Source organism: Ichthyophthirius multifiliis (assembly GCF_000220395.1).
Source record: "Ichthyophthirius multifiliis unplaced genomic scaffold scaff_1120509249705, whole genome shotgun sequence".
NCBI classification, from domain to species: domain Eukaryota; phylum Ciliophora; class Oligohymenophorea; order Hymenostomatida; genus Ichthyophthirius; species Ichthyophthirius multifiliis.
In genome coordinates, this window is record NW_004087427.1 from 5,974 (window position 1) to 16,630 (window position 10,657).

Sequence of the window (10,657 nt, forward strand, 5' to 3'; positions counted from 1 at the left end):
AATAAACAAAAAATTCAAAATAAAGGTTAAATAATATTATTATATATTAAATTATAATTATACTAAGATATTTATATTTAAAAAATAAATAAAAATAAAATATTCAAAAAATTAATAAATATATATATTTATTTAATAAAAGTTTATAATATTCATATCTTTCTATTTATGTTCATTATAATTATTACTATTAAAAAATATAAATTAAATGTAATTTTGTGTTTACCCAATATACATGAATTATTATGATTACGGGGGGGGGGGGGGCATTTTTGGTTAAATTATATTGGGAAAAAGTGCTAATTGAGGAATAGTTAAACTATTTTTCTTTACTAAGGGAGAATATAAAAAAATAAAATAAGTATTATCTCCAATTATTTGAATTTATGTTAAATAAAAATACACCAGAAACAGTTGTGAATGATTTATGTTGTTGTAATTATAAATTATAGTAAGATTATAAATTGTTACTTTTTATATTGTTAGGAAATGAAATTACCTTTTTTTTTTAAAAAAAAAAAATAAGTATGAAAATACTTTAATATCCAAAATTAAATAAAAAGGACAATTTTATGTGAAAAATACTTAAAAATGTAACGAAAACACTATGCATTTCTCTTAATATTTAATTAAAAGAAATATGTAAGTCAATATAATAAATTAAATAATAAAAGAAACTAAATGAAATACTATAATAACAAATAAAAAAACACTATATATATTAGAAATCCAAAGTTATAATAATATATTATATATGAGAAAAACATTTTAAAAAACTATATTTAAATTAATTTAATTTTATTAATAAAATAAATAATATAAAATCTTTATACTTATATATAAGACAATAAATATAAATAAATAAACAGATAATTATATATAAATAATATAAAGATATATATACTAAATATATATATAAACTATAACTATAGATATATATAGTATATATAATATAAATACAATATAATATATATACTATATATACTATTTATACTATATATACTGTATATACTATATATACTATATACTATATATATAAATATTTTTATATTCTCTCATTCATAATATATATGTATTTTCTAAAATATAATTTTCGGTATTTAATATTCATGTATCTAAGATATTATTTATACATATAGTCAGATATATAAATATATATTATTTAATATCAGTTTACAAACTATTAAAATATATTATTCCAAAAAAAATAAGTTAGTATATATATTTGTTTTTATAATAAAATTTTAATAAATATATAAATATGTATATAAAATCATTTATATACTTAAATTATTTTGGTTGTTTAATAATATATATATGTACTAAATAAACATTAATCAAATATAATATATAAATTTTCCAATATTATATTTGGTATAATATAATAATATATAATATAAAATTAAATTAAAAAATAATAATTAATTTTATAAACTAAGAATATTATTATTATCATTTTATTTTTTTTTAAAAAAAAGAAAACACTTTTTATATTTGATTTAAAATTTATATTTTTAATATTTAACAAAAAAAATTAAAAAATATAATTTATATTTACAGTCTAATCTATAGAGAAACTGTTTTTTTAACAATAAACTCAATAAATTCGAGAAATTTTTTCCTTTTAATTATTATTATTTTATATTATTTTTATTAAAAACATTAATTGTATACTTCAAAATGTATTTATAATTAATATTATATTCTTTAATTTCTCAATTGCTTTTTTTAACTTCTTTCATATTTTTTTATTTAAATATTGGAAATTTTATCTATTTAATAATTCAAAACTCATACAATACATATATAATTGTTTTTTTTAATCAAAAATAATTAATATTATTATTAAAAAATAAATCATTATATATTGTAGAATTAAGGAGATTTTTTTTTTTTTTTTTTTGGTATTATTTTAAGTTTAAGAAAAATATATTAAGAATGTCTTTAAAAATTATTAAAAATATATAAACTTAATTTACGCACAAATAAAAAAAATTATTTTTTATAATAAATACATTAAACTTTATTAAATTCTTTTAAAGCAATATTATCATTTGCTTTCTTTAATTTATTCTTGGTTCTCTTTATTGTTTTTTTAAGAAATAATCATATGATTAGAATTTTATTATATATCTAAACTATTAAAAAGATAATTTATTCCTATAAATCCAGTTAAAGTACCTGACAGTATAAGTAAATATTGATATGATTTAATAAATATTTTATTTTTCATATAAAATAAAAACTAATATATATATATATATATATATATATATATATTTTGTTGAATAAAAAAAAAAAATTAATTTTTTTATTTATATTTTTTAAATAAAGTTTTTTATATAAAGATAAATTAAAATAAATAAATATAAAAAAACAACAATATTTAAAATAACAAAAAAAACAACAAAAAATAATGTCCGATAGCAACCCTTTCGAACTTTTAAAAGAAGAAATGGAATCTGATGAGATATCTGTTAGAGTAAATGCAATTCACAGATTAAAAATAGTCGCAACTTTAATGGGAGCCGATTAAATTAAATCAATATTAATTCCTTATATTGAAAGTAATAAAAACTCCTTTTTTTTGTATTAAATTAATAAAAAATAGGCTTAATAAAAAAAGAAGAGGATGAGGTTTTGTTTGCAATTGCTTAATAATTTGAAAATTTATCGTAATTAAATTGCATTAATTATTTATTTTATTTTTAAACAAAAATAGTTAATTATTATAAGGAAATTAAACTATTTTATTACCAAATTTAGAAATGCTTGCAAGTTCCGAAGAAACAGTTGTCCGTGAATAAGTAAATATAGAATTTATATATATATATATATATATATATATATATATATATATATATATATAATATATTATATATATATATATATTATATTATAATATATCAAATAAATACATAATTAATTTATTATAATAATGACATAAAAAGGCAGTTAAATCTATGATAAACATAGCAAATTCATTTAATGATAATGAAGTTTAAAATCTTTATATTCCATTAGTATTTAATATATATATATATATATATAAAAACAAAATATATAGATAATACGTTTAGCTATAAATGATTAAAATTTTACATGTAGAGTATCTTCAGTTCATTTAATGTGCACAATATATCCACGTGCAGGTGCTTATAAAGATAAAATCCGCACGTAAATAATTAATATAAATATAAATACTATAATAAAATATAAATATATATATATAAATAAAAAACACTGTATTTTTTAAATTGAAAACATTATATATATATATATATATATATATATATATATATATATATATATATATATAATTAAAAAACGCTATTTATATTTATGAATTTAAAATAAAACTAGAAAATTTATTGAATTATGTAGTGAAGAAACACCTATGGTCCGTCGAGTAGTTGCCTAAAAAATCGGCGTAAAAAAATATAAACACACTCATATATATATATGTATAAATATCTATATATCTATTTATTTATAATAATACAGGAATTTTCCACAGTTATTGAAAAGGAATACGTATTATCATCCTTAATATAAAGTGTTAAATAATTAATATCTGATGAATAAGACTTAGTTCGTGTTTTAGTTTTAAATTCATTAAAACTTATAGCAAAAGTATTAAAAAAAGACGAGAATAAATAACACACACTACCAATAATAATAGCCGCAACTGAAGATAAATCCTGGCGAGTCCGTCTTTCTTTATCTAAGATTTTCCCCGAAATCGCCGAGGCTTTTGGTGAAGAAGGTGATTCAGTATCTTTAATTTAAATATTTACTAATTTATTAAGAGATACAGAAAATGATGTTAGATCAGCTTCTATATAGTCTTTGACTAAATTTTTGAAAATTCTTTCTCCTGAAAAATTGGTCATTATAATACCTCATTTATAATATTTGGCTAAAGACTCCGTTTTTTAAGTCAGAGCAGGAGTCACTGAAGTAGTATATTTAATGATAAATATTTTACCAAAAGATACTATAGTTTAAAAATTATTACCACTTATAATAGAACTGTTTGATGATGAAAGTAAGGAAGTTAGATAAGGAGCGACTAAAGCAGTATCTAAATATGTTGAGGTTATAGGTGTTGATGCTTTAAAAACTGCTATACCACTTTTTAAAAAAACTATAGAGGATAATAAGTGGAGGGTTAGGGTAGAAACATATGATGCATTAGCTAATATTGCCAAAAGTATTAAAAACTAAGAAGTTTTTGTCAATAATATCGAAAGTATCTACTTTAGTTATTTAAAAGATAGAGTAGCAGCTGTTAGGGAAAATGCAGCTGAAAAATTATAGATAGTTATTTAAATTTATAAAGAATGGGCAACAAGTAGATTATTTAAATTCCTTTAGGAAGGTTTAAATAAAGATAATAATTATTTATATAGATAAAGTGTACTTTAATCTTTAAAAGTAAAATTATATATAATTTATATGTAAGTATATTTATATAAATAAAAGATTCTTGGTTTAAATTGTAATCTGGATTTTGTTAATAATCATCTACTTCCAGTTATTATTAAATAGTGTGGTGATAATTGTCCTAATATTAAATTTGTTTGTGTTAAAGTACTTAAAGAAATTGCAAAAAGAAAAGAAATTTAATAAGGAGATATTAGAAGGTTTAAAATAAAAAATATTATTAAAATAAAATTATATATAAAAATATAAATGAATATAAATATATATATATTTAAAATAATATATATATTTATATATTTATATATTTATATATTTATATATTTATATATTTATAAATTTATATATTTATACTACAGTGCACTTAATGGAATGTGTAATGATAATGATAAAGATGTCAAATATTTTGCTTAGGAAGCATTATAGGATATTTGAATATTTTTTATATAATTATTATTATTTAATTAATATTATTTTATATATTTTTTTTAATCTTTGAACTTTTTTTTAGTATTTCTTTTTTTTTATTTATTATTATTTTCACCTATAGATTTTATGAAAATCTTACTATTATAATTATTTGTATTATCTTTTTTTTTAAAAAAAAATTTTATATTATAAATAATGTTTTGTAGACTATTTTATATGTCTGTCTAATAATTTTCTAAATTTATTTTTAGAATTTCTTTATCTATATAATAAAAAAAATTTGTAATCTGAAAAATGAATAACTTAAAGAAATTATAATATATCCAATTAATTTAGATATTTTTTATATTTATATTTTTCTTCTTTATGCTTTTTTTTAATAAAATATACGTTTTTATATATACTATATGATAGATAATATTAATTAGATTTGTAAATCAATAAGTTTATTAAAAGCTTTTGAATATTTAATTAAGAGGAAATCAAAGAAATAAAAGAAATTTACTATACGGATATTAAAAATAAAGAATATATATTCCTTAAAAGAGAATTATATATTATTATCAAATAAAACTATTATTACTATATTTAATATTAACTAAGTAAATAGTTCAAAATTTATTTAATTAATTTATTATAGGAATAGCATATTTATATTATATATATTATCTTCTATTTATGATAGTGATTATTTTTTGATTTGAATAAAGTGTACATTTTAAGAATTTATAGATAAAAAAATTTTTTGGTTATAAATTAAATATATATTGATTATATGTTTCTATATAAATATTATTTTATTTTTAAATATTATAAATATAATAATCTTTATTTTAATTATATCATAATAGTCTTATTAATTTATATAAATAAATATGTAGGTATAGTTTTATTTATATTAGATTTTTAAAATATATTATATTTATTTAAGCATTTTGTTTTATATAAACATAAAGTCAATTTAATTTATTTAGTAATTGTTTATTTTTAAAATTTTATATCAAAAATATATTGTGTTTTCTTATAAATTTGTATTTTATTAAAAATAAATTAAAGAAAATCTTATAATTAAAAAAAATAGGCATTTTTTTATTTATTTATGAAAAATAAAAATAAAAAAAAAATCATATTAAAATATAAAACAATTCTAAAAATAAAAAACAATTAATAGATTTAAATAAACGATCTTTACTAAACTTATCTTCTTTATTATTAGATTTTATATTATTACCATTATCAATGTTTTTTTATTAATTATTAATATTAAATTATTAATTCTAGCTAATATTTTAATTATTATTATTATTATCTGATATTAAGGATTATGATTATGATTATGATTATGATTATGATTATGATTATGATTATGATTATGATTATGATTATGATTATGATTATGATTATGATTATGATTATGATTATGATTATGATTATTATTATTATTATTATTATTATTATTATTATTATTATTATTATTAATTTTACTTCATCTCTTCATCTTTTTTATTCTTTTATATACAATTACCTTATACATCTAAATAAAATCCATCTAAACATTCTAAGCAATTATTTTTTAAGCATTTTTACAATTTTCTATCTCTTATTCACAAAAATAACATTCACTTTCTTCACACTAGCATAATTCTCCTGTAAATCCTTCTAAACAATTACATTTTTCATTCATACAATATCCATTTCCACTACAAAAATTTTTGCATTCTTCTTATTAATTGCAAAAATCTTCAATAATAGGGCATTCTAGTTTACCTTAATAACCCTATATGTTATTAATGATTTAATTGTCATATTTACAATATAAAAAGAAGTCTCCAAATGTAATTTTTATTGACTATTATTCACAAAATGCCTCATAGCATCCAATTTCATCTAAAATATTTTTGTTTTATTCTTTAATTAATGTACTTTTAAATGCCTTACTTTAAGCACCAAATTAAATATTTCTTTCATATTTTAAAAAGTCATTATTAAATTCCTATAAATAATTTTTTTATTTTAAAAAAAGAAAAGAACAAAAAATAAACTTCATTTTAACAATTTTTTTCTTCATAAACAAAAACATCGTTTTCATTCAAAAAAAGGCATCCTTTACCTTTTCCATAGCTTGTTTTTTATTCCATTTTTAAATTTACTTAATACCATCCACTGTCTTCCAATAGAGCATTATTTGCACCACTCCAGACTACTTTTCCTTATAAATAATTCAATAAAATAAGATGAAAAATATAAAAAAATCACCTAAAATAGCACTAGAAGTCATCAAATCATTAAACTTTTAAGTTTCTTTCCAATTCAAACCTGGAAATCCTTCTGGTTTATCATTTTAAGTAGAAAGACCTTAAATATCATTACATTAGAAGTGATTTTAAGCCCATTTTTTAACATTTGGGAAACTTAAAAAATTATTATTAAAAAATTACTCTTCATATAATTTAGAAGTATTAGGATTAATAAAATATTCAAAAAGACTTTCGGAAAATACTAAGGAATGAAAAATTAATTGTAAAGTAAACTTATAAATTCTATTAAAATTGAAATAACTAGGTTTGTTATTGTCTATATGAAAAATATTAAAACTCAAAATTGCGAAAATAGGTCTATAATCTTAAAAACTTAAAAAACAAGGACATGAATATACTATAAAATTGTCTTCTGGCTTATTTATAATTTAAATATATAAATGAAAATCGGAATTTAATAATCCTATATATATATAAATATATAAATATATAAATATATATATATATTTATATATATATTTATATTTAAAATAACCTATTTAAATTTCTTTTTAAGTCAATTTTTTGTTAAAGCATTCTGATTATTTTATTATATCTCTATTTTTGAATTACTTGGTATTTTAACTTTTATTAAATCTTAATAAAATTTAATAGAAATTTTTAAAGTTTTTATTATTAATTCTCTTATTTTTGTATTTTATAATTTTTCTACAAGTTCATTATCATTATATGTTATACGAAATTTTTAAGGAGTATCTAATTTTCTTTATCTTTTTTGAAGAAAAGTTTATTTTTAGATTATTTTTGGAAATTAATAAGAATAATATATAAATAAATAAATTAATACTATATAATTATAATATTACATTTTTATTATATTATATTATATTTTTATTATTTAAAATATTATTATATAAATATATTTTAGAATTTATAATAATTTTTATATATAATAGATTATATTTTTTTATAACATAAAATAATATTAAATTATAATTATAATTTTTTTAACAGAAAAAATTTATTATATCAATAGAATATAAAAAAATAATTATTATATAAATTTATTATTATATTTACTGACATAATTATATTATTTTATTTATTTTCTAACTATAAATATTTTAATTTATATTAATTTTCCTATATATTATTATAAAATACAAAATACTATTGAAGATACAACACAAAATAAAAATATAAATTAATTATTATTAAAAAATATATTGAATAATTCAAATAGCAGATCCTCTTTCTAAATTTGCCTTTATATCTCTTGTATATTCTGAAAAATGTCTTTTAAGTTTACTATTGAAGTTTTTATTTCTTTCATCAATAAAATCTACATCTTAATCACGATCATAAGCTCTTCTTCTACTAAATTTCGATTTTTTAATTTTCTCTAAACATAAAAAAACTTAATATAAAAGAATATATATATTTTAATACTATTCTTCAATTTCTTATGCTAATTTATTTAAAGCTTCTTCGGAAACTTCATATGCTTTTTATGGATTTTACATTTATTCTTTATATAATTCTTCATTAAAATTTAAATTTTTCCATCTTTTTTCTTAAGCTTTATATAAACTATCACTATTAAAAACTAAAAAAAAAGTATATATATATATATATATATATATATATATATATATATATATATATATATATAATAATTTATATTTATTTATATTTATATTTATATATATTTGTAAACTTATTTATATTTATATATTTTTGTAAATTTATTTATATTAATTTTATATTTACCATTCCATCCGAAATTTTCTTACATATTTTTTTTTTTTTTTTATTATAAAAATATCATATTTTATAGCAGATTATTCCATATAAAGCACTGATTTTTCAAGCCCTTTGTTTTCCAATTCTTTTTATTTATGTTCGAATTTTTATTTAATGATTTCTCTTTTAGTATTTTTTTCATAAAAAGGGTCCAACGCTTTTTTTTCATCTTCTAAAACCGCCAAAGAATTTAATTTTTTGGCCTCATTTATTTTAAGTTTTAAATCCCTTATTTTTTCTAATTTACTTTCCGAAATTTTACTATTTACAATATCAACTTAAGGAATTTCGACATTTTTCTCCTCTTTCAATATCTCTATTTTCTCCTTTAACTTCTTTAAAGCATTTTCCATTTCTTTTCCTTTCTTTTCCTCTATACTAATATCCTAATCCTTTTATTTTGCATAATACTCCTCTGGATCGATACCCTATCTCCTTAATTATTCAGCTTCCACCTTCCTCTTCTAAATCTCTTCATATTTCTATTTAGCGAATGGATCTTCCTTTAAAAAAGCCCTCTTGTCTCCAATTTATCCACATTATTTTATCACTACAGGTAATTTAGGTCTTTCATTTATATCTACAGGTACTTTAGCTATTTATCTAACGACATCCATGCCATCAATAACCTATCCAAAGACCACATGCTTTCTTTAATTTATATATATGTATATAACTTATTTATATAAATGTATATATGATTTATAATATATATATATATATATATATATATATATATATATATATATATATATATATATATATATGTTAATACCCATCTAAATGTGGTGCGGCTTTTAATGTTATAAAAAATTAAGAATTATTAGTATTTCTTCCATTATTAGCCATAGAAAGTTAACCTGCACATGCATGTCTTCTTGAAAAATCTTCATCATCAAAATATTTACCATATATAGAAAGTCCCTTTATATTTATTTAAAATATAAAATAGTATTTAATTTTAGAATTTATTGGCTTTTTATTTTTTACTCCTGTACCATCTCCATTTGTAATATCACCGCCTTATATACAAAAATTTTCTACTATGCGATGTATTTTGCTATTTTCGTATGATAATTGGGATGTTTTACCACCTAAACCAGTTGATCCGTAGTCATTTGTACATAATCCACGAAAGTTTTCGGCTGTTTTAGGGGTTAGATCAGTGTATAATTCAAGTATTATACGACCCGAAGGCTTAGAGCCTATCATTATGTCGAAATATATTTATGGAAATTTCTTTTTTTGCATTTTATTTTATAGTTTTTTATGTCTAACTTTTTTAAAATTATTACTATTATTGAATATAATTAAATATTGTTTTTATTTGATTTGATTATTATATTTTATTTTAAAAAAAATATAAATTAATATTAAAAAATTAGGAATATAAATTTCTATTTTAGTAATTAAATAAAAAAAAAATAGGATTTAATTATATATATATATATATACAAAAAACATTTATTTTATATAAACTGAAATGAATATTATATATAAGTGTTTTTTTTTTATTTAATAAAAAATTTTATATAAATTTATTATAAAATATATATTGCTTTTTTATATTTTATATTGTTAAATTAAAAAAATTAATGGCTTTATAAATTAAAGTTTATTTTATATTTTACTAAATTATTAAATTAAAGAAAATTATTAAATTAAAGAAAATATTATATAAACTAACTAAAAAACAATTAATTTTATAAAACTATATATAAATT

The 10,657-nt window shown here is 16.7% G+C and overlaps 2 protein-coding genes across 2 annotated transcripts, besides 27 other annotated features; one reads left to right on the plus strand and one right to left on the minus strand. All coding sequences in view use genetic code 6, as the record gives it.

Moving 5' to 3' along the window:
• Positions 1-851: 851 nt before the first annotated feature.
• Positions 852-916: a microsatellite.
• Positions 875-1,027: a microsatellite.
• Positions 895-1,036: a microsatellite.
• Positions 896-1,036: a microsatellite.
• Positions 896-1,038: a microsatellite.
• Positions 1,039-2,248: 1,210 nt separating this feature from the next.
• Positions 2,249-2,280: a microsatellite.
• A 136-nt stretch (positions 2,281-2,416) lies between these two features.
• On the plus strand, positions 2,417-4,878 carry IMG5_025860 (protein phosphatase 2 regulatory subunit A, alpha isoform, putative; the record flags this gene model as incomplete). Its single annotated transcript, XM_004039302.1, has 8 exons — positions 2,417-2,567; positions 2,612-2,675; positions 2,723-2,807; positions 2,952-3,023; positions 3,068-3,177; positions 3,364-3,430; positions 3,505-4,646; positions 4,803-4,878. The coding sequence occupies 8 exons, from the start codon at positions 2,417-2,419 to the stop codon at positions 4,876-4,878; spliced, it is 1,767 nt and encodes a 588-aa protein (XP_004039350.1).
• Positions 2,822-2,907: a microsatellite.
• Positions 3,179-3,236: a microsatellite.
• Positions 3,188-3,236: a microsatellite.
• Positions 3,188-3,239: a microsatellite.
• Positions 3,268-3,319: a microsatellite.
• Positions 4,651-4,704: a microsatellite.
• Positions 4,669-4,712: a microsatellite.
• Positions 4,693-4,794: a microsatellite.
• Positions 4,706-4,796: a microsatellite.
• Positions 4,879-4,885: 7 nt separating the features above from the next.
• Positions 4,886-4,919: a microsatellite.
• A 1,060-nt stretch (positions 4,920-5,979) lies between these two features.
• Positions 5,980-6,038: a microsatellite.
• Positions 6,039-6,192: 154 nt separating this feature from the next.
• Positions 6,193-6,348: a microsatellite.
• Positions 6,349-7,594: 1,246 nt separating this feature from the next.
• Positions 7,595-7,655: a microsatellite.
• A 341-nt stretch (positions 7,656-7,996) lies between these two features.
• Positions 7,997-8,037: a microsatellite.
• Positions 8,022-8,054: a microsatellite.
• A 311-nt stretch (positions 8,055-8,365) lies between these two features.
• IMG5_025870 (peptidylprolyl isomerase roc1, putative) lies at positions 8,366-10,145 on the minus strand (the record flags this gene model as incomplete). The annotated part of the gene is made up of 6 exons (XM_004039303.1): positions 8,366-8,507; positions 8,580-8,736; positions 8,901-8,918; positions 9,181-9,584; positions 9,709-9,857; positions 9,924-10,145. The coding sequence occupies 6 exons, from the start codon at positions 10,143-10,145 to the stop codon at positions 8,366-8,368; spliced, it is 1,092 nt and encodes a 363-aa protein (XP_004039351.1).
• Positions 8,749-8,839: a microsatellite.
• Positions 8,749-8,886: a microsatellite.
• Positions 8,821-8,886: a microsatellite.
• Positions 9,593-9,700: a microsatellite.
• A 420-nt stretch (positions 10,146-10,565) lies between the features above and the next one.
• Positions 10,566-10,609: a microsatellite.
• Positions 10,610-10,636: 27 nt separating this feature from the next.
• Positions 10,637-10,657: part of a microsatellite that runs on past the window's edge.